We start from the raw sequence: 22567 nt of genomic DNA, 5'->3' as shown, positions 1-22567 counted from the left end.
AAACAGCCCACAGACAGTCATCCTGCCACTGGGTCCTGTTGGGGCTGACCCTAAAAGATCTGGAAGACTCACTGCCCAGAAATTTCCCCTTCCACCCATGCCCCCTCTCTTTGAAATGCGGCCTTCTGCAGCCTCAACCTTTGTGCGCAGAGTTTTTGATCCTTTGAATGACTGAGTACTGGGACTGTAGGTATGTGTCCCTACACCCATTTTGTTGTCATTTGTTTTGTTTGTTTTGTTTTTCTGGTTGCTAGGAATGGTGTCTGTTGGGCAAGCATTGTGCCAGCTACATCCCAATACCAGGCCCGGGAACTTTTATCAAGGTTATGGTAAACTCTGAGCTGGCTGTGTAGCCTGATTATCTAAGTTTGATGTCCAGGCCTCATGCAGTGGAAGGAGAGAAGCGACTCTGGCAAGTAGTCCGCTGACTTTCAGGCAGGCACCATGGCATAAGTGCGTGCATGTGTGTGTACGCACACACACTACAAATAAATAAATAAATAGCGTATATATTTTGAGACAGGGTCTCACTATGTGGCCAAAGTTGTGGTAAACCGCAATGCTGCGCATGCTAGCACACGTCTGCATTCCTAGTCCCCTGGAGGTGTGAGCAGTAGGATCTTGAGTTTGAGGTCGGCCTGGACACACAGTGAACTCCGACACAGCCTAAGTCACATGGTAAGACACTGTCTCGAAGCAAAAGGTGTTTTGGTGAAATACACATGAAATTTATTTTGTTTTTGAGACAGGGTCTCCCTATGTAGTTCAGGCTTGCTTGGAACGCCTTATGTAGATCAGGCTAGCCTCACAGTAAAGGTACTCCATGCTGCCTTTCCAATGCTAGGGTTAAAGGCAAATAATCACACACCCAGCCACATTTGGATCTTAGGCGTGCAGTTCGGTAGGGACATACAATCAGAGTCCATTTTGGTTGTGTGATATTTTGTGTTCTGACAAGATCAGAGGGCGGAGCTAGCCACTAGTTAACCACCGAAGCCGGAAGTGGTGGCACAGGCCTTTAATCCCAGCACTGTGGAGACGGGACCTCAGCCCTTTCCAACCGAGGAACGAGAAAGGAAGGAAGCAACTGACTCCTGGTTCTCCGATCTTCTAGGTCTTTACCCCATATCAGACTCTTGGTTTTTTGTTGTTGTTGTTGCTTTAACACCTGTCCTTCCATGTTTATTGTCTCTATACTTATAACAACCAGGAAAATGAATCAACACAGTATTCAGCAACTGACCAGCGCATAGAGAAAGCAGATTGTTACACAGTGCAGTCTCATTCAGCCTTAAGATGGGATGAATTTACCTCGTTTGAGGCAGTATGCATGGACCTGGAGGACATTAATTTATGTAACAAGCTAGGCAAGCACAGCTAAACTACCATGGTGGCAATAGAATAGAGAAAAAAATAAAAGCAAGAACACAAGATCTCCCATCACCTGTCCCCAAAGATGAAACAAGTCGGTACCAGGAGGAAAGGTTGTTTGGTTCAGGTGACTTTTCAGACCCCCTGGCCCGAGGGGGAGACGGCTTCCTGCAGAACAAGGTGAAGGAGGTGGTTCTGCTCAGCAGTCAGCAGCGGCCACATCTCCACCTGCAGCTTCTTGATGCCTTCCGTGTCCTTTTCGTGGGCAGCCATGACCAGGGACTGCAATAGCAGAAACAGCTCCTCGGGAAGCTGGCCGCTGCTATCCTGGCCGTGGCTGTCAAAAGCCTCCCAGGAGTACTTCTCCAGGGTCTGGGCATGCTCGGGCAGCAACTTGGCGGGCGGTGGTTGCAGGAGCAGCAGCAGCAGCACGCGGGACACCTCGCACCTGACAAGGATGTCTGCGAAGGCCCCCAGTGTGCGGGGAGAGGGCGCAGCAGAACCTGGGGCTTGGTCCGGAAGCAGCGGGAGGGGCAGGGTCGGGGCCGAGCCAGGTCTCTGCTGGGATCCCGGCGGGGGCGGTTGGGGCCCAGGAGGCTCGGGGTGCTGCACCGGGTGGCCGCCGTGCTCCAGTGCCAGACGTTGCATACGTGTAAAGAGCGCCAGGGCGCCGGTGTAGTCGCGCGCCAGCAGCTGGCAGGAGGCGGCATCGCCGAGCGCCTGCAGCGCGGCTAGTGGCATCAGGGGCAGGTGCAGCTGGGCAGCGCGCTGAAAGTGACCGGCGGCGGCGGCCGGCTGGCCCAGGGCGCGAAGGGCGGCAGCCAGCTCGAGGCACAGAGCGGCGGCGGCGGCCGGCTGGCCTAGCTCGAGGTGAAGGCGCACGGCGGCGCCCAGGGCGCTGGCGGCCGCCTGCAGAGGCTCGCCACAGGCGGCGGGACAGCCGAGGCGCTGGCGGGCTTCGCACTCCTGCCGCAGGAAGAGTCGGGCGGCTTCCGTGAGGGCCAGCGTCTCTCCGGGCCCGTGGAAGAGCGCCTGGTGGCAGCGCGCCACGGCCAGCTGGCACCAAGCGGCGTAGGGCAGGCACTCCTGGGCGCGCAGCTCACGGGCCAGCTGCGCGAACTGCTCCCCGGCCTCGGCCACGTTCGGCTTCCGCAGGAATCGCTTCTTGAGCTTGTGGGACACCTGCCGATAGCGGGCCAAGAAGTCCCCGGCCTCGGAGCCGGGCCACGCGCCGCCACCCAGGGAGGACGCGGAGCCCGCCGCCATGTTTGCTGGCCGACCGCGCCTCCTGACTTCCGGTTGAGCTGCGCAGACGAACGCAGCCTCAGCTACATCCAGGCTAACACTGAGTCCTCGCTGGGATTACTCGTCATCTCCCAGACTCTCGGTTTTTATTGATGAAGATTAATTAGATTAATGCCTCGCTTTTTGTCACAGCCCTTGAAGCATTCCAGGGCACACTTCTCTTGCCTTCTGTCGCTTACCCCCTGCCAGATCTACACTGCCAGCAGGGCTTCCCTAATGAGGGTTTACTGAAACCGGGAAGCTGCAGTTTCTCCACTGCCTGAGAATGGTGTTCAAGCTGTAGTTGATGGCTTGTTGTTTTTTTTTTTTTTTTTACCTCTTTTCAGACAGTGACTATCCTCGAAGACAGAAGGGGGCGTAGAGGCTTGCTTTCCCGCTGCTGGGACTCTGGGGTGACGGCCTGGGGAGGTACTGAAGGTGGCTGCTGTTCTGCCAGGGTCCCTCAGATGCCGAGGCGATACCAGACGGGGCTCACGGGGTCCACGAGCTCCTGCCGTTGCACTTGTATTTTATGTGCAAGTGAGAATATGTGGTTTTTCTAGGGACATGGGTGTAGTGATATTTCAACTGTATTTTAATAAATAAAGACTGCCTGAAGATCTGAGAGTAAAACAGTCCCACTGGGTTAGCCTTACAGACCTGATTATGGTAACACACACCTTTAATCCCAGTAGCCACAATGACACACATCTTTAATCCCAGTAGCCAGACTAGTTGCCACAGAAACTGGGCGGTGCATGTCTTTAATGACAGTGGTGCACGGCTTTAATCCCAGCCCTGTACCTTTGTCAGAAGTCAGTTATTTATAGACAGGAATGTTTATTTTCTGGACGCTTTTCTGTTTCATCGACCTACTTGTTTTTTAGGTCAGAAGACCTTGATTATTGTAGTGTATAATACTTGAAGTTAGGTATCATCAGTCACTGTGGTTTGAATGACAATACCCCCCCCCCCATAAGATAATATATATAAGTGTCTGATTCCCAGTTGGTGGGGGTACTTAGGAAAGATTAGGAAGAATGACCTTGCTGGAGGAGGTGTGTCACTGGAAGTGGACTTTGAGGTTTCAAAAACCTTGCCAGGCCCCCATTTCTCTCTCTCTCTCTCTCTCTCTCTCTCTCTCTCTCTCTCTCTCCTTCCTATTTGTGGATCAGGATATAAGCTCCCAGCCACTGCTCCAGTACCTTGCCCGCCTGCCATAATGGTCATGCAATAGCCCTTTGAAATAGCAAACACCTCCCAAATAAATGCTTTCTAATTTGCCTTGGTTATGGTGTCTGTTCACAGCAATAAAATGGTAATTAAGACAGTTATTTATTACAGAATATTTGTACGCTGTGAGAATATGTTGCTCTCATTGGTTTAATAAAAAGTGGTCAATAGTTAGGCAGGATTTTCAGACACAGAGGATGTTGGGAAGGAGGAGGGCCCCAGGAGATGTGGAGGGCAGCAAGATGAATATACCATGCTGAGGAGAGGTAAAGTCACAAGTCACATGAAAACACACAGACTGATAGAAATGGGTTAATTTAAGTTGTAAGCTAGTTAGTAATAAACCTAAGCAATTGGCTGAACTTTCATAATTAATAAGTCATCTCTGAGTTGTTTTCTGTGAGTTGGTGGCCCAAAGAAGTCTGCCAACAGTCATTCAGCTTTGATCTCTTTCAAAATTAATTCCGGTAAAGTAATTTTAAGTCTTTATACAGTCATTTTGGTTAGGATTTTGATTTCCCAAACATGATTGGCCTATCAGGGAACTACTTGAACACAACTTGGCTTGTGTGTCTGGAAGAAACACCAGATGAATGTATACAGCTGCACTCAGTTGAAAGAGTGTACACATGTGCACACGTGTGTGTGTGTGTGTGTGTGTCCCACAAACACACCCCTTAAAACGTACCAACTTCTATTCACTTTGTTACTCGTCACATGGTTACAAACTGAACCGTATCCTATGAGGGTAATTGTTCTTGCACCCCACCCCCAATCTCCTGGAGATGGAATCCAGGGCTCCATGTACGCTTGGCACGTGTTGCACTGAAGCCCCTCCCCGCCCAGGCCAGCACATGCTTCATAAATAAACAAAAAAAAAATAAAGCACAGTAATGAATAATTAATTCAGTAATTTATTTTCAAAGACTACCTAAATTTCCATTTCAATCGGGACGTCTTTGAGAAGACAGCCCCCTCAGCCCTCGGTGAGCATCACTGCCTCATGGATGCTCTGCGTGATGTAGTCTATGTTCCTGGCGTTGATGCAGGTGAAGTTGATCCGGCTGCTCTTGGGGATGTAGATGTGCTTCTTCTTAGTCAAGAACTCCACCTGCGGGTCTGTGACAGTCACAGGACTCAGACTTCCTCTCAAGCCCAGGCAGAATTATAGGATAAGAAGTATCATTTGTGGGCAACCCATAAAGTTCTCTGCAGCAGCCCCACTTGTCCAGGGGTGGGAGGAAAGCCCAGAGCAAATTGCAGACTGATCAGCCAGTCAGGGCTGCTCCATGTTAAGACACAGGTCTGAGGTCAGGAAGGGGAGGGTCACCCCGTTCTGGAACTTACAGTTGAGCCCTAGATAACCGTGGGTCCCACTCTGTTTGGTGATGTGATTCCAGGACCCAGGGGTCCCCAGGAGTCGGAGCTTCTCCTTCACCTTCTCCTTGACCAACATGACGTTCTCCACAACACCTTTCAGACTGAGTTTCCTGCCAATGAAAGAAGCAAGAAATGGGTCGGAGAGGTCTCCTTGTTGCCCAACATGTCTTCCTTCCCTCTTCCTACATGCCAGGGAGCGCATGGCTGGAACCCGAGTTCTGCGGCACCAGTGGTCGAAGGAGGTCCGACTCTGCTGTTGTCTGGGTCTTAAAAATCTCCCAAAGGCCTGTGTGTTAAAGGCCCTGCCACTATTGGTTGTGGGAGGATGTTAGCTCATTGAGGGGTGGATGGCTCTTTACCTCTGTTTGCCTTCTGGACATCATAAAGTGAACGTTTGTTACCCCAAACTATACCATCGTGCATTGCCTCACCATAGGATCAAGGGATACTGTCAACTGAACTTCCTAAACCGAAAGTGAACACAAAACCTTGCTTTTCCTGGGGAGAAACCCAGGCCCCATATTAATTTAAGCAAGCGAAGTAGACTCCCAGATTTTGCCATCTTAGTTTTATTTATTTTTTATTTTTTAAAAAGATTTATTATGCATACTATATTCTGTTAACATGCACACACCAGAAGAGGGCACCAGATCTCATTATCAATGGTTGTGAGCCACTATGTGGTTGCTGGGAATTGAATTCAAGACCTCTGGAAGAGAAGCTGGTGCTCTTAACCTCATATGAGTTTTGGGAATCATCAGGCCTTGAGCTCATCAGTCTTGGCAGCAAGTACCTTTACCTTCTGAACAATGTAGCAGGCTCAGCTCTCTCTCTCTCTCTCTCTCTCTCTCTCTCTCTCTCTCTCTCTCGTGTGTGCGCTTGTGTACAAAACAACGGGTTTCATCTCAAGCAGTCTCGAAGTATTTAGATAACTAACTCATTGGCTTATCTCCCAAAACAGGTGTCTGCTCCTACAAGGCAGCGTCATCCTTGAGGTAGCTAGAGCCATGGCACACAGAGGGCCTCAGTGAAATTTGATGAATGTGTGCACGAATGAGTGGGATAAAGAGACCACAAAGTAGAAAAATGACCCAAGTGAGTCTCTTGAACGGTCAGTCTGTAGGAGCCCTAGCACCCTCCCTTGCCCAGACCCTCCCACCCCGTACCATTCTCCAAACAGAGCAGGGTTGCAGAGGACGGAAGTGATTATCCGGGCGCCTGTGGCGGGAGGGTTCCCCCATAGAGCCCCAACGTAGTTCATCAGCTGGGAGAGGACACACAGTAGATCCTGGTTGCTGAGGGCTGCCACGACTAGGATCCCCACTCCTTCATCTGCAGCGTTGACAAGACAGCCTTACTCTCGCAGTCGGAACCTCACTACCCCTCTCCCTCCGACCTTGTAGGGAGAAGGGCTAAGCTGTGGCGTCACCAGCTCAGCCCAGTCAGGCTAGCGTTTGGCTCCAGAAACCCCGAGTCTCTTTTTTGCAGAAAGAGTATCCATAAGCAAGAGTGTGTGAGGAGAGAACTGGAAAGATTTGCTCAGTACCTCCTCAGCTTCCAGCCAAGGAGGCAGAGGCCTGAGAGGGTGAAATTTTAACTAGAAAGAACAGGTGTGGGTGTCTTGGGTAATCTGTGTTCAGTCACAGAGCCCGACTTCTAGCTCACGGGTGCTCTTTTTCGCCCACACTGTGACTTTTTGGGACTACTAGGCTCCTTCCAGGGGATAAGTGATATAAAAAACATCTATCCTTTGGGGGGGGGGTAGGGGAAGACAGTGGGGAAAATATGAGAAAGTACAGTGTCTGGTGTGTGTATGTGTGTGTTTGAGGGAGAGAGAGAGACAGAGTCAGAGACAGAGAGAGAGAGACAGAGACAGACAGAGAGACAGAAGTACAGAGACAAACACACACACAGAAAACATTATTAAAAACCTATTTTGTAAGCTCTCTCTCTCTCTCTCTCTCTCTCACACACACACACACACACAACACTTGTGCAATGGATATGGCAACAATTTTGTTCCCCATTTCTCTTATCCTTCTGCCCATATCATACCATAAATGCCAAAATTCTTTGACAGAGACTGGCTGCAGAAGAACTCAAACCCCAGAGACACAAAGTACTGTAAGAGCCTGGTGTCTTCTTCCAGGTCGCCAGTGGACAGACCTTGGCAGGCAATGTCGAAGAACGGGAAGAGCTGCTTGCTCTGAAACCGAAAAGAGAACCCGGAAGCAGGAGGCTGCTGCTGGGGGGGAGAGTAGAGGTGAGAGGAGGGAATACGTGGCCGGGAGCTGGGCTGACCTTAATGATGGACATCAGCTTTTTCCACTGATTCTGTGTGAGCCTGCAGTCAATGATGTTCCCAATCACAAGGATACTGTCAGCTGGGATATGCTGTAGAAAGACACTGTCTTGTCAAGGCACCACCTCTCACAGTACGGAGGTGACACCAGGCGGTTAGAGGGGAAATACTCTCGTAGGTTTGTTCTCACCAGAAAACCTGGCCAGTCCAAGCTCAGCAAGGGCCTCGAGCGAGGGAGGGACCACAAACCAGGTGGATAGAGGGAGAAGATTCTGAGTGGGGACCCCTTTACCTCCATCACGTCGAAGAATATGTTGGTGTCTGAGCACAGCTCCTTGGGGTTCCAGATGGAGTATTCATAGACTGTGAAACCCATGTCCTGGAAGATGAGTCCGTACTGTTCTGTGGGAACACAGACCCCTACCAGCTGGGGTCCGTGGAAATGGAGAGACAGGCAGAGACACCAGAGAGCAGGGTGAGGGTGACTGACCGACGGGAGGACAGCAACAGGAAAAGGACGGGCATAGCTTGGCACAGCCACCATTTTTCTCCGGCCGGAAAGTGAGGGCAAGAGTGGAGATTCCACACAAGGCGGGAGTTGGCAACACTCACCCTTTTGGCACGAGACGATACAGACGTTTTTCAAATTCTTCCGCCACATCCTGAGAAACTGGGCCCCAAGCTGGAAGGCCCCACTGTCACCAATAGTGTGCACACCCCCTACCTGTCAGTGAGCGATACACGAAAGGCACGTTTCACAGGAGCTGCGGCAACACTAGCCCATTGCAGACTCAGACTTTAATTCTTTTGGATGCTAGGATTGAACTGAGGGCCTTATACACACTGAGCATTCCACTCTTCTTCCTTCCTTTTCTCTTTTATATTAAAATGATCTATTTACAGGTTTTAAATCAGCAGTGTGAGTGGGTGCAACTGAGTGTCTGAATGAGGAAATAGGTTTGGATCCCAGCTCTGCTTCCCCATGCAAAAGCTATGGATGCTCGGAGTCTCGGGAAAACCGCCTTTGTCAAGGTGGAGGCCCCTGAGATGCCGCACAGCCCTGGGTCTGTCTTCTCTCGGTGTCTCACCCTTTTCTCTGCAATGGCTTGGCTGTGCTTTCCAAAGAGGAGTTCCAAGGCGGCTTGGATGAATGATTTCATGCCCAACAGGGGCAAGTACTCATAGTTCAGAGAAGGGTCCTGTGCAATCTTCAGGCGAGTCTTGTGCACCACAAGAGAAACCCAGGGATGGCCTTCATCGGTCATGCAGACTGTGGAGAAACTTCAAAGGGAATTCTGGATGCCCGACCTCAGGGTCTCTGGGGCTGGGCTTGGCAGAAGCTCATAAACCACAAGTCTGGCTTGTGCTTTGAAAAGTACCCATGAAAGCTTAAACTTACCCCCCTCATCCCCCCCCCCGCCCCGCTGCCTTTCTGGCTTCTTTATTTTTATAAAACAGTGCGCTGTTAGTGACTGTGTTTAAAAACAAAACACCACTACCACCAACAAGAACCTCAGCGAAGACAGGCCTGATGGCCCATACTTGTCACCCCAGCATTGAGGAGGGGTGGCAGGAAGATCATTTTGAGGCCAGCCTTGTCCATAGTGAGTTTCAGGCCAGCCTGAGCTATATAGCAAGACACTGTCTCAAAAACAAAAACCACAAACAAAACAGAACACAACAAAGGCAGCTGAAACCTATGCATTTTAAAGGTTACAATTTACATACAAAATTAATCAGACATTCAAGAAGTTAAACAAAATATATGCCCTGGCTTTAATGATGGCGAGGCGTGACTCCATATTAAGAAGGGCTCTCTGTGTCTGCCTTTCTCCTTTTCTGTGTTTCTTTCTCTGTGTCTGTCTGTTTGTCTGTCTGTCTACTTTCCTTGTCCTCTCCCTCTCTCTAGTAGCAGGCCTCACAGGCTGCCTTGAACTTGCTTTGCAACTGAAAATGACTTTGAACGTCTGATCTTACACCCCTCAGGTGCGGGGATTACAGGTACGTGCCACACCTGGTTTATTGGCTAGGGATTGACTGAAGGGCTTCAGGAATGCCAGGCAAGCATCCCCCACCCCCCACCCCAGAAGGCTTAATTTTTGGATTCAAGAAGAAGAGCCCTGGGAGGGAAGATAGTTCAGTGGTTAAGGACATATTAGTCCTTGAAGGGAACTCAAGTTCAGTTCTCAGCGCTTACACCAGGTAGCTCATCAACACCTGTAATGCCATCTCTGGGGGGTTCAATGCCTCTGGCCACCTTGTACACTTACACTCATGTACATGTGCACACGTGCACACACACACACATTCTTCTCTCTCATACACCCACATATAGTTAAAAAATTAAAACAAACAAATAGATAAATGAAAAACAACAGAAGAATTAGAGAAAAGCAAAGTGTAGTGGTGCCTCCAGGACTTGGGAGGTGGAGGCCGGAGGAAAATGCTCAAGGTCTTTTTCAGCTATATTGTGAGTTCAAAGCCAGCCTGATTTACGTGGACCAAAAACAAACAAAAGAGAGAGGGAGGTTACAGTGGCAGATAAAGAAAAGGCGGGAGGAGAAAGAAGATGGCTCCTCCCAAATTCCCAGAAGTCCCCAGCAAAGGGCCCAGGGCATAGGGTGACTTGGAACCCTCACTGCTCTTCTATGCTCTGGACAGTTCTGTTAATAAACTAAAACCCTTTCCAACTGCAGAGGCATGGGCTATTCTTCATTCCTCCACTGGGGGCACTGCCCATTTACAGTCAGTCAAAAATATGAAGAAAATCTTAAGACCTGAAATGACTGGCTCCTACCTCTGTAGGCCAGGAACATCTTGCTAGAATAATTGTCTTGCTTGTAGATCTTTAGTAAGCTGCCTTCCAGCTTCTGGGCTGGGGGTACGTCCCTAAACACAGAAAGGCTAGTCATAGCTGAGCGTCTACGAAACCAACAACTGTGACCCTTCTTCAGGCGTCTTTCTCCCAGAACCTTGGCAGCTCTGATGCAGACACTGCTCTGACAATGGGTTGTCAGAGCAACAGAACCTTAGGACTCTCAGTCTCCATGGTGGCAAGTTCAGGGGTCACAGGAATATTCCATGGCACTGGAGAAGAGTCCTCTGGGAGAGTAGGCGACAGGGAGGAGTGATAAAGGACATGGGATTCCCAGGCACTTTTCCCCATCTAACTTACTGCCTTCTATAGCCCCAAGCCACCCAACTAAAAATAACAAGCCAGTCTCTAAAAAGCAGGACAAGGCTGGCAAGCCATCAAGCTAGGTAGGGCTCCTCCAACAGAAGCAAACATCCCACGGCACACAACAGTGCCAACCAAGGGATGTATTTGCTACTTTCATTCTGCAAGGAGTTGGGTAAGTGCTCAAATCACACTGCGATGTGAGCGTAGAAAAATCAAAGTTTTCTTTTCAGTGCTGGGCATTGAACTCACGGCTTGAAACACATTCTTCAGAGACCTGGAGATTTAAAAGCAGTAAAAGGGTGTTCTGGTTTCTGTAAGGGTTGCAGCTCGGATGGAAAGGTATCTTGGCAGTCAAGGAAAACCACAAAGTTATTTTAAGTGTAGTATCTTACAGCTCTGCCGTAGGGAAAGGAGGAGGGTTTCTACATGGGAGGGTTTCTCCAGCAAAGTGTTATAGCTCTGCTCAGGACCCCTGGAGTGTAACAGCTCTGCTCCACTCAGGGAAAGTGTCCCTAGCAAAAATGTTACAGTCCTGCTCTGCTCTGGTTCTGGCCAAAGTGGTTACAGCTGGGCTCTGCTTGGCAAAAATGGCACACTGCACAACAAACCTCACTCAAGAGGTTTATTAGGAAGGAAGAATCCAGGAGAGTGGCTGCCTCCAGTGTGAGCAGCAGCAGCACACTGAAGAGGGTACAGATCTTATACAGGGTTTCTCGGGGGTGGTTTGGCAGAGTGCTTGCTAGCACGTATAAAGTTCAATCCGTAGCCTTGCATAAACCAGGCACAATGACGAACGTGGTTACTCTAGCTGTCAGGAGGGAAGGAGGCAGAAGAATTTCTAAAATGCATGGTCTTTCTCTGCTGTATAGACTTGGAGACTGTTTCAATAATGCAACACAAGACAACAGTTTTTGTTTGAAATGCAAAGGAATTAAATGAGAGTGTTCTATATTATAGTGTGAAGGAAAATGGGTTAGCAAGAGGTTGCACACCTAGAAACTGCATCACGCTCCAATTATTTTCTTTCTTTGTAACTCCTTCCTTCCTAAGCCAGGGTCTCAGTACGTGGCTGGGCTGGCTTCGACCTTGCCACATAGATCAGGTTGGCCACAAACTCAGAGAGCTCCCTCCTCTGCGTCTTCAGTTCTGGTACAAAGGCATGTGCCATTACACTTGGCTTTGTGGGTTTTTGTTTCTTTTCTTTTCTTTTCTTTCTTTTTCTTTTTCTTTTTTTCCTTTTTCTTTTTTTTTTTTTCTTTTTTAACTTATGGACATTTCACTTGTCTGTGCAAACCTCAACCCTGGTGCCGGGGCAGTCAGGGAGAAGGTGGATAGTTGAGAGCTACCGTGTGGATGCTGGGAATCGGACCTAGACCTCTGGAAGAAGAGCCAGGGCTATTAACTGGGGAGCTATCTATCTCTTCAGTCTCCCCCTTCATTGCCGCCCCCCACACTCCGCCAATCCACTCTCGTCACCCTTCCCACCTCTGCAAACCTCAGCTGAGCCAACGCTGGCTCAGGCTGTGTACCCTTACTAGCATACGGGGAACCTGAGGACCAGCATTTCCTCTGCGGGTCCGCGCCACTGCGGGTAGCACTCCAGGGTAGCGCTGGAGCCTAGCCTAGGCGGTTCGCGGGCTGGAGCGGCTGTGAGCTTTGCAGCCTCAGCGGTCTAGAATCTCTAGGTGACTCGGGTGGACTTGGGCAGAAGTGGCGTGGGGCTGCTGCGCTTGAAAGCAGCTAGGGACGGAAGTCATAGGATGTTAGGCAAAGCCCACCTTCCTCAGTCCACCATCACCCCTCCCCCTCTTTCTCCCCTCTCCTCCCCTCTCCTCTCCTCTCCTCTCCCCTCCCCTCCCCTCCCCTCCCCTCCCCTCCCCCGCGCACCCCCTTCTGCCCTCCTGAGGCTTGAACTCTGAAGGAAAAGCCTCGGGAGAAGGAGCGGAAGAAGAGGCTGTCTGTTTCTGGGCAGCATCTCTGCCGCAGATCGTGCCATCTTGTAGGTGGGGACTGATTTTCAGGCATGCAGTGGCAGTGGCTTCTTCAGAGCTGCGGAGGTCGCCCTCAACGTCTGTAAAACTTTAGAAATGCTTAAAAAAAACCGCCTTTTGGTAGCTGTTTAGGAAGAAGACACAAGATAGCGCTAGAGAGCCGACAAGAAGATGAATCAGCTTTAGGGCGCGGGTGGGTGTAGACAGTTCTATGAGGGTGTTTTCGGAACTAGCATTTCTTCAAACTCGGCCCCACTGTCACTCCTTTGGAGGACTTTGTACACGCTCCCCACAAATTTTCTACACACCCCGCAAGACCTTGGGATCCTTGGAAATGACCTTGAACGTAAATGTGAGAAGACAGGCAAAAATGGAAGGAGGAAAAAGCTACTTCCTTAGATTGCTTCCGAGTTGGGCCAAGTGTTTGGGATGAGCGGACGGCAGAGCTCTGGGTGAGACTCAGGTGACCACAACCGTGATAGAAGAGGAACGGGAACGCCGGAGAAGCCATGGGGCGAGCAGAAGGCGTGAGCTGCACTGTGAGAAGGAACGCTTGCCATACCAGGAAACGGCTAGCATCTCGCTTCTCTCTGGGCCCCACGTGTTGAATTAAAGAATGGAGAAATCGGCTTTTACAGTAAGATCAGGCAGCACCCACGTCACAGCTAACAACTTTCTTGAACTCCAGATTTGGGGACCTGAACCCCTCTTCTAGCTTTCTCCAGTACCAAGCATGCATGCAGCGCATAGATATACATGCAGGAGAAACACCCATACAGATAAAATAAATCAATAAATGAATTTTAACTCAGACATTAAAACAGAAAGGGGACAATGAGAAAGAGGAAACCAGGAGGAGATGGGCATCCACTGTAAGGGACCGCCAGGTCCTGACATTAGATGCTTTTTGCTCTCTCTATATCTTCTACCTATCCCATTTATCTTATTGACAAAGCTGTATGTAATGAAAGGAGATACGACCAAGACCAAAAGCCAGGCCAAGGCCAGACCAGAGTCTGAACACGGTGAGAGTCAAAGGGCGACCCCTAGTGGAGGATCTATAAAGTCAAGGAAATTAATCTGAGATGGGTCTGACTCTCAGAACAGGCAGGGCATCTCATAGTGACCAAAGACAAGCCCCGCAAAACAAGCAGGGCGATGGGAATGTAAATCAGTAGGCCAGGTACTTGTTCTAGCTCCAGTCTCATTCCGCAGCGTTATGCTGGAGCAGCCCCTTCTGTTTCCAAACTGCTTTCATCGTGTGTAGGATCTTGTTTGCTCTTCCAAACTAATCTGCATGGGCTGAACGCAGAGGTAGCATTTCCGTTTGAATCATATGTGAGCAAATGGCTGAAGAGCAATGTGTGACTTCACACACTCTTGGCAGTACGTGTAGAGAAGATAAAGGGAATTTTGTGTTGTTAGTCAAGGAGGTCTCGAGTCCCCCAGACAATATAGGCCATTGCTATTGCTTTGTTTGCTCACAAGAACTAGATGATTAGATCCTACTGCTGAAGACATGACCTTCTTTGGTTGCAGAATATAGAGAAATTGAGCTGGGACTGAGCTCCTTCCTGCTGGCTACATTTTCTAGTACCAGAAGGTGTTATGCAGGCTGATGGGAGAAGAGAATCCCTCAATAGTCTTAGCAACTGAGGAAAGCTGGGGACCAGTGAGGTGGCCTTCTCTGGGGAAGAGCACATCAATTGGTTGCCCAGTGCCGCATGGTCAGCCCTGAAGACACACATACAAGTCACATTATCCAAACTGAACAGGATTACTTAGGAATATATATGTATACAATATATACATATGCATGCAGTAACAATGAATGAAAAAAGAGACCATGAATTTGAAGGAAAGTGGAGAGAAATATGTGGGAGGCTGTGGAAGGAGGAAAGGGTAGGGAGAAATGTTGTAACTGAATTATAATATCAAAAGTAAAATAATAAAAAAGAATCCATCGTGGAGGGAGGAGGGGCTAATGAGGGAGGTCCCACCCTCTCTGAAGAAGGACTGGTGGTTAGTGTTGCTTGGGGAGGCAGGGCAATTTTCTTCAGCCACTGAGAATTTGCTGATATAATCTCCCACCCATGCTCATTCCAGGAACTCATTTAAATTCAGTGAGTCGCAAATTCCCCCCTCAAAGCTGACAGACAATCAAAGAAATGGACGTTAAAGAGAGCATTACTGAAGAGAAGGGAGTTTGGTGGGTATGGGAGGGGTGAGGGAGAACAGTGGGGGATGAAAAGGACCCATCATATACATGGGTGGCATTTTCAAAGAATGAAAACATTTTAAACCTCCAAACCTAAAAATAAAGAAATTTAACTAGAGAGAGAGAGAGAGAGAGAGAGAGAGAGAGAGAGAGAGAACATTGAGTAGGATCAGCCCCAGACACTATGTGATTTCTGTGTGGCTGCATTTTTAAAAATTCTTTATTCTATCTTATTTTCTTTTGTCATTTGTTAACATAGTGTGTGACATGCACCCTTACTGTTTTTTTCCCCTGGCTCTGAAGCTTGTTTGACTGAGAAAATTTTGACTACGTAACTCACTACTCATATATACGCTTATTTTGAGACAGGGTTTTAGGCATCCTAGACTGGTCTCCAACTCGCTATGTGTCAGAAGGATGACTTTGAACTCCAGACCCTCCTCCTGCCTCTGCCTCCTCAGTGCTGAGATTACAGATGTGCATCACCATGTACAGTTTTTGTTTATTTTTGTTTTTCAAGACAGGTTTTCTCTGTAGCTTTGGGAGCCTGTCCTAGAACTAGCTCTTGTAGAGCAGGCTGGCCTCGAATTTACATGGACCCGTCTGCCTCTGCCTCCCGAGTGCAGGGATTAAAGGCGTGCGCCATCACCACCCAGCTAGTTTTTGTGATGCTGGGACTCCTACTCAGGCAAGGAGTAGGCAAACAAGCTAGTAGCAGAAAGAACTTAGGTTCTTTATTTTTTAATCAAAGGATTGAACTAAATTATTTCTTTTCTTTTTTGAGATGATTTCTTGCTGTGCAGCCAAGGCTGGCCTGGAATTTGAGACCCCCTTGGAGAGCTGAGATTATCTGTGTGTCCCCACACCTCTCTGGACTAAGGTATTTATAGGCGTCTTTCAGCTTTCAAAACTGTTAACTAGACAGGGGAACATTCCACTCTTGTTGTATCTCACATTGCCACCAGGGGGCGCCTAACACTTCTGGTGTCTGTGCAACAAGGCTGAGGTTTTAAAGGCCTGCCTGGAAAGCCGTTCTAACACAGGGCATGGTGGGGCACACCTGCAATCTCTGCACTAGGGTGACTTTGATGGAAAGACGATAAGTTCCAGAACAGTCTGAGCTACAGAGCTAGACCCTCAGAAAGAGACAATGCCAGACCCCCATCGCTTTCCCGCCAAAGGGTTTACTTTCTTTGGTTAGGAGAAGTCTCTACTCTGCAGTTTGGGGAATGAAGTCGGTATGGAATTAGTCTAGTAACTGCCCATGAAGCACACAGCCTACACGTACCCATCAGCACCTAGAAGAGTCCACCATGGAAGAGTTCCAGAAAAGCTAGTTAACAATGCCCTCCTTTCTCCAATTCAGCTCGTTCCTTTGCAGTTTCACCCAAGAGCTCATCTGTTCAACTCAAACCCCCTTTCTTTGTCATTTCAGCCCCCTACACTCTCCTACTTCCGGACTCTTGGTCGGGGCTTCTAGAACTCTCCATTTCCCACTGGTCTTTGAGTCTTCACATCTTTTGGTTCAAAGCATGGTCGTTTGTCTTCCCCAGTTCAAGCGCTCAGGCTTCATCCTCTGCAAAAGCAGTTTGCCTCCCATTCAAGGATGTAAATCTCCTCCAGTTTGACACCTGGCTGGAGAAGGGACTAGAAAGGCTGTCTCTTCAGCTGTCAGATCCACTGGTGACAATCTGCAGATGGAATCCACAGCTTCGTTCAAGTCTAAACACTCCAAAGGAGGCTGAGAGTCGGCACACCGGTATGTGTCCAGCAAGACCCAAGCAGTATGGGCTCCTGGACAGTCTTCAAGGACAATTCTATAAACCAAAGGCCCCTCTCCCCCAGTTACCCTCTCCTTTGCCTGGGCAACTTCCCTCAGCGATGTTGGGAAAATATCCAGAGATCCAGAGAAGAGGCCCTCTGATCCCCAGGCTCAACCAAGACTTCCATACCGAGGGCCATAGTTCAAGAGCAGACTCCCTGCCAAGAAACCGTCTACGTTCAGACACCAGAGAGTGCGCACTGCATTGGTTTGGAAGGGAGAAAGTCATCTTTGGTATGCAAACAGCTTGAGAAATAAAACCTGAGCTCCAGGAGAAAAGGGAGCTGCATAGACTAGGTCCAGTTCGCAGAGAACACCCATATGTGGAAATGCATGTAGCACGGTCGCGTGGGCGATGTGAGGTTCTGTACCTCTGGGGCCCCCAAGCCCAGCCAGAGCACAGCAAATTCTGCCACAGGCACGCTACACATTAGCTGATTAACTGGCCTTCCTGACTCTCACTCCGCCTGCTCACGGCCTCTGCTCCTGGAGTTAAAGAGGAGCCCGCACAACACTCCAGTGGCTTCCATACAGCTTCTTTTTCCGTGAGAAACATGTCAGAGAAGAATGAAAAAAAAAATAACGGAAATGAGGAAAAAAGTCATATGAACAGACAGTCATAACTCCAGTTTCGCTTCTGGAGGGTAATAATGTCTTCAAACCAGGAAGGAAGTGGAAAGATAGGCAGTACAGAAGAAGTACAGAAACACGTGTGTGTGTGTGTGTGCGCGCGCACGTGTGTGTGTATACACACATCTATTAATATAACACAAGATGTATTGCCCCTTCCTAAACCAGTGCCCTGTGCTTCCAGATACACAGACACAGAAAGCACAGAACCAAAGTGTTTGCTGATGTCAATGAGACCTTATTAACCCACTCTGGTTTGTGGTATGGGAGAGTCCTAGTCTTGGTCCTGGGTACAGCAAGCCCCCTGGTCTAGAAAGACAGCTGAGTCATGGGTGACTACATTGCCTCTGTAACTAGATCCCCGGAGTTGCAGGAAGGGCAGGGAGGAAAGAGAATCAAAGACTCACCAGTCCCATTGACACAGACAGCCTTTTTGGTTTTGTCTGACAAGGATTAGGAAGAAAGGGGCAAGGATTACTCCTAATTTACTGCCCCTGACAAAAGGCAGCTCTGAGCCGGGGAAGCCAGCAAGGGGATTATGAAAAGAAAACAAATGGAGAGAAACATTTGAAGAGAACAAAAGGACAAGTCACATTCAGTAATATTTATTAATTTGATTTTAAATGGAAAAGGGAGCCATTCCAGCGGTTCACGTTCCATGAACCCTGGAATCCCCCCAAACCTTGATGTCCCGACTGTGAGGTAGATCAGAGCTGGTTTGTGCGGAACGCAAGATATGGTCTGAGAGAGCCATGGGTCTAAACCTCAAACTTGGTTGTTTTTTTTCGCTGGCTTCCTGCCCTCAAACCAACCAGAGACACAGAATCACAAGCCGCTTACTGGGGTCAGGAAAGCAGAAAGAAGGGAGGTAGGTAGGGGTGCTTTCTTTGCCCTAAGCACAGAGTACACACACACACACACACACACACACACACACACACACACCACACAAGCAGGGTGATGGGCATCCCTTCAAAGCCCAGGGCAAACGGGCCCAGGTGGCGTGACATCCCGGCTGCTGAGGTAGTAGTGAAGTGCAAGGTGGGTCTTCCGGTGAAACCCACTTGGTAAGAGTTCCCTTTCGCAGGGCATCTTGCAGTCTAGTTAGGAGGCTCCCGAGAGATGAGGTTTCCAGCCTGGGGACTCACTCTGAGTAGAAATTAGGGGCGTTATCAAAATTCTACATCCATGGAGTCGTTTCTTGTTTTTCTGGCAAAAGCAAAACAAAACAACCCCTCCCCCCACAAGAGAAACACGGAAACTCCCAGAAGTCCTGCAAAATGGGGATAATATGTCTTAGGGTAACTGGTCAAGGAGGCGGGAACCAAGTGCTGGGGGGGGGGGCAGTGACTCAGGAACCCTGAAAAGCATTTTTACTTTCCAAAGGTATGAGGACCACTCAGCACCCGCCTTCCCAGTCCCACCCTACAGCTCCAACCCAGTCCCTGAGGGAGGGATACAGTTCAAATTTCAACTCACAGGTTACTTGCTGGATCTCGGTGATCCTTCATGGGGGAAATGGCCGCTCACCTCCATAGCCGCCAAACCTTTAAGGGAAACTGGAGCTGAGAGCGAGGGGTTGGGAGCTCCACAGTTATCTACGATAGCCCTAGCCAGGTGTAGAACTTGGGCGGCTGAAGAATGGACCTAGAAAACCTAAACTCGAGGCGACCAGGGAGTTTAGAAACCTGCTGGCAGAGCAGCAATTGTTTGTGGGGCTCACCTGGTCTTAGGGTGAGCAAACAGTCCTCCCCTTTGCCTCTGTCCCAGACATCCAAGAAAGGAAAGGACCCTAAATTCCATTTTAGTTCCTACTCCCTTTCTGTCTTTTCTAGGCAAAAGGCCCTATCCACCCCTGCCCCCAAGCCCCAAACTCAAAAGCGGAGACAGAAGGTGTCCCCACCTGGAGACCCCGCTTCTCTGCCTGTGTCCCCTACCTGTTGAGCGGCCGGCTCTGCCTGGACTCGGCTGAGCTGGCCCGAGCCGCTGTGGCTCCCGCCGGACTGGCTGGGAAGGTGACAGCGCGTGGCTCCTCCCGCCCGCGGCCACCGCAACCGCACAGAAGACGGCGGAAAGCGTCGCGGAAGTCCGGGCTGCGGCAGTAGATGAGCGGGTTGAAGGCGGAGTTGGCATAACCTAGCCAGTTGAGGGCGATGAAAACCCCGTTGGGAACCAAAGAGGGCCCGGCGAGGGCGCGCAGTACGTTAGCCAGGAAGAAGGGCAGCCAGCACAGAGTGAAGATGCCCATAATGAGACCTAAGGTGCGCAGGGCGCGGTGTTCCCGGAGCGGCAGGAGTCGCGCCGGCCGCCGGCCGCAGGAGGGCACTCCATCCGGAGCCAAGCCTGTCCCGCCTGTGACAGGGGACGGAGAGCGCGACGGAGCCCGCGGAGACTCCTCCGGCGGGAAACGGCCCAGCTCCCGGCGCAGTAAACGCCGTTGACGCTTAGCCACGACAAACACTCGCGCATAGACGAAGAGCATCACCAGGAGAGGAAGGTAGAAGGAGACGGAGGAGGAGAGCAGCGCGTAGGGCATGTTGGAGGCGAAGGAACAGCATCGCGGATCGGAGTGGCACTCCTGAGCCTCGGCGTCAGCCCCTACGCGCCACCACTGGCTCATGATGGGCGCAAAGGACACGGTAGCGGACACGACCCACACCAGGACCACCGCCGCCCGAGCTCGGCGCTTGGTAACCAGTGTGCCATAACGCAGAGGGTTGGTGACAGCTAGGTAGCGGTCCACAGCTAGGGCGCACAGGGTCTCGATGCTGGCAGTTACACAGAGCACGTCCACCGACGTCCACAGTTCGCATCCAGTTGCACCCAAGGGCCAATGGCCAGTCAGCGCCAAAGTGGCCCCCGGTGGCATTACGAGGAGTCCCACTACCAAGTCAGCTGTGGCCAGCGAAGTCACGAACACGTTGGTTATGGTCTGGAGTCTCGGCGTGCGGGCTATGGCTACGATTACCAGCAGGTTGCCTCCCACCGTGGCCAGCGCCAACAACGTCCCAGCCAATGCCGCTGCCCATGGCACCCCTGGCAACCCACTCGTGTTGGCTGCACTGGGGTCCAACGTGGGGACATCTGACCACAAAGCCAGCGAGCCGTTCTTGTGAGGCCACGGAGCCATCTCCTGTCGCGCCTGGGGTGGGAAAGTTCTCCCTTACCCCCTGGCTCAGGGAAGGGGACAATAGGATTTGGGAGCGACTCCTCCTGGCTGGGCCATCTTCCCTAAGTTGTTGGGGTAAGTCTGTCAGCTTCCCTCCATCTCACCCCCCACACCCTAGATCCCAGGAGGAGTGGCTGCTTTTAAAGGCGCAGTGTCCAATAGTCAGGAGAGGAGAGGCCTCTGGTGGGAATTGGAGGGTAGGGAGGGACAGCCTGTCATGGCACTCCCTCAGCACCAGTTTCCTGGAGCTAGGCAGCTCTTTCCTAGCAAGGCCTGCAGCAACCCTGGAAAGGAAGGGAGAGCCACCTTACCCTTTGCCCAACAGGGACGATGACTCTCTCCCAATACAACAATCCTAAGGTATCTTATTGTTTGAGATAGGCTCTCCATATGTTGCTCAGAATGGTCCAGATCTCTAGATCCTTCTGCCTCTACCTCCCCAGTGCTGAGATTACAATTCCATGTGCCACTGCTCCCAACTCTTGTCTTGTATCTGAAGCAATAGCAAGTAGGCCATGTCCTTTTCTCTCCCAGCCGATGGGATCTGTCCCCTCCCCTTTCCGCCAGTTTTGCTCTCCTGTTCCAGACCACACTTTTTTAGTTCTTTTTCTTTTCTTCAGTTACTGGGACATCACCTCAACTCCTTTCAGGTGTCACTTTTATTTGACTTGGCACCCTGAGGCTTGGGATGTTGAGGGCTTCTGGTTTCCATCTTCCTCCTGCACTGCCTCCCCCCCCCCATTTCTCCTAGAAGATTTCTAGATAAGCCCCTTCAAATTCTTAAGTAATAAAGACACATCAAAAGTGAAGGATGGGTGGGGCAGTGGTGGCACAGGCCCTTAATCCCAGCATCGGGAGGCAGAGGCAGGCGGATCTCTGTGAGTTCGAGGTCAGCCTGGGCTACAAAAGCTAGTTGCAGGACAGGCACCAAAGCTACAGAGAAACCCTGTCTTGAAAAACCAATGGGAGTTGGGGGTGTAGATCAGTGGTAGGGCGCATCCTTGGCATGTCTGAGACTCAGCATTGAGAGAGACAGAGACAGAGAAACGGAGAGAGAGAGACTGAGTTTGAGGCTAAAGTTTGTCTAGTGTTCTTAGCCTGTGGGTTGCGACCCCACAGGGGCTACATAGCAGATATTTACATGCTGATTCATAACTGCAGCAAAATTACAGTTACAAAATAGTAACAGTTGGGGTCACCGCAGCTTGAGGAAATAAAAAAAAAGCACTTTTTTGGTCACCTTCCTCATGGTGAAGAGTTTTCTTGGAGATTTATTCCTAAGAAGAATTGAGGAATTCCTCTGTGTGCATGTGAAGGTGTGGGTACGTCACGTGTCTTCCTCTATTTTCCACTTTATTACCTTGAGGTAGCGTCTCTGACTGGGCCAGAAAGCTTTTGTTTGGCTAGGACGGCTGATCTTGAGCTTTTAGGATTCCGTCTGTCTCTGCCTCCCAGGGTTTGATTATGGGCATGTGCAAGCATGCTCGACTCTCTCCTTGGGTGCTGGGATTTGAACTCAGGCCCTCAGGCTTGCAGAACAAGCGCTCTCAACCTACTGAACCATCCTCCTAGACCCTTACACTGCATTGCTGGAGTGTGTAGAAGGATAAGCTTGGGATTGAACACCTCTGAAGCCTCTTATACAGTACTTTCCCTTACCAGAAGACCAGCGCCTCCCTCTCTCCCCTCATTCAGACTTACAGGGCCTAACTCTGCCTTTCAGGCTCCCAGTTTTTAAAACGTTTCCTTCCAAACCAGGAGTAGGGATGAAAGGCTTAGAAATAAGCCTCTGGAGGTTAGGGAGGTGGCTCAGTCACTGAAGTGCTTGCCTTGTGAACAGAAGGATCTGAGTTCGATGATTCCCAGGTCTGGTAAAGACACCTAGAGTGATGGCCTGCACGTGTAATCCCAGAGATGCTGAAAGCCTGTCAGGACCGGACCCTTGAGCTGTCTTGCTTCCTCCCCTGAAACAATGGAACAAGACAG

At 50.2% G+C, this 22567-nt stretch overlaps 3 protein-coding genes and 1 long non-coding RNA gene across 6 annotated transcripts; 1 reads left to right on the top strand and 3 right to left on the bottom strand.

Annotated features, from left to right (window-relative positions):
- Positions 1-706: 706 nt before the first annotated feature.
- Positions 707-2953, bottom strand: LOC125414283 (40-kDa huntingtin-associated protein). Its single transcript, XM_048456138.3, has one exon. The coding sequence runs from the start codon at positions 2635-2637 to the stop codon at positions 1507-1509; it is 1131 nt and encodes a 376-aa protein (XP_048312095.2). The 5' UTR covers positions 2638-2953; the 3' UTR covers positions 707-1506.
- Positions 2954-4782: 1829 nt separating this feature from the next.
- Got1l1 (glutamic-oxaloacetic transaminase 1 like 1) lies at positions 4783-10999 on the bottom strand. 3 transcript variants are annotated; one of them, XM_048456158.3, is made up of 9 exons: positions 10368-10999; positions 8659-8840; positions 8183-8294; positions 7863-7972; positions 7570-7662; positions 7324-7474; positions 6435-6532; positions 5236-5378; positions 4783-5007 (listed from the first exon to the last, which is right to left on the bottom strand). In XM_048456158.3, the coding sequence occupies exons 1-9, from the start codon at positions 10480-10482 to the stop codon at positions 4983-4985; spliced, it is 1029 nt and encodes a 342-aa protein (XP_048312115.1). In that variant the 5' UTR covers positions 10483-10999; the 3' UTR covers positions 4783-4982. The 3 variants fall into 3 exon arrangements, with proteins under 3 accessions (XP_048312115.1, XP_048312113.1, XP_048312114.1); XM_048456156.3 differs by having other exon boundaries at positions 6435-6600; positions 10368-10992; XM_048456157.1 differs by having other exon boundaries at positions 6435-6600; positions 8659-8851; positions 10368-10474.
- On the top strand, positions 10659-17073 carry LOC125414402 (uncharacterized). The gene is made up of 2 exons (XR_007236249.3): positions 10659-10923; positions 16396-17073. It is a non-coding gene; the product is annotated as an uncharacterized LOC125414402 (long non-coding RNA).
- A 928-nt stretch (positions 17074-18001) lies between these two features.
- Positions 18002-20683, bottom strand: Adrb3 (adrenoceptor beta 3). Its single transcript, XM_048456150.3, has 3 exons — positions 19350-20683; positions 18892-18959; positions 18002-18561 (listed from the first exon to the last, which is right to left on the bottom strand). Exons 1-2 carry the CDS (start codon positions 20540-20542, stop codon positions 18920-18922), a joined length of 1233 nt encoding a protein of 410 aa, XP_048312107.2. The 5' UTR covers positions 20543-20683; the 3' UTR covers positions 18002-18561; positions 18892-18919.
- Positions 20684-22567: the final 1884 nt, after the last annotated feature.

The sequence above is a fragment of the Myodes glareolus genome, chromosome 23 (genome assembly GCF_982192425.1).
Source record: "Myodes glareolus chromosome 23, mMyoGla1.1, whole genome shotgun sequence".
In the NCBI taxonomy this organism is placed as follows: Eukaryota; Metazoa; Chordata; class Mammalia; order Rodentia; family Cricetidae; genus Myodes; species Myodes glareolus.
This window is presented reverse-complemented; position numbering and strand designations above follow the sequence as displayed.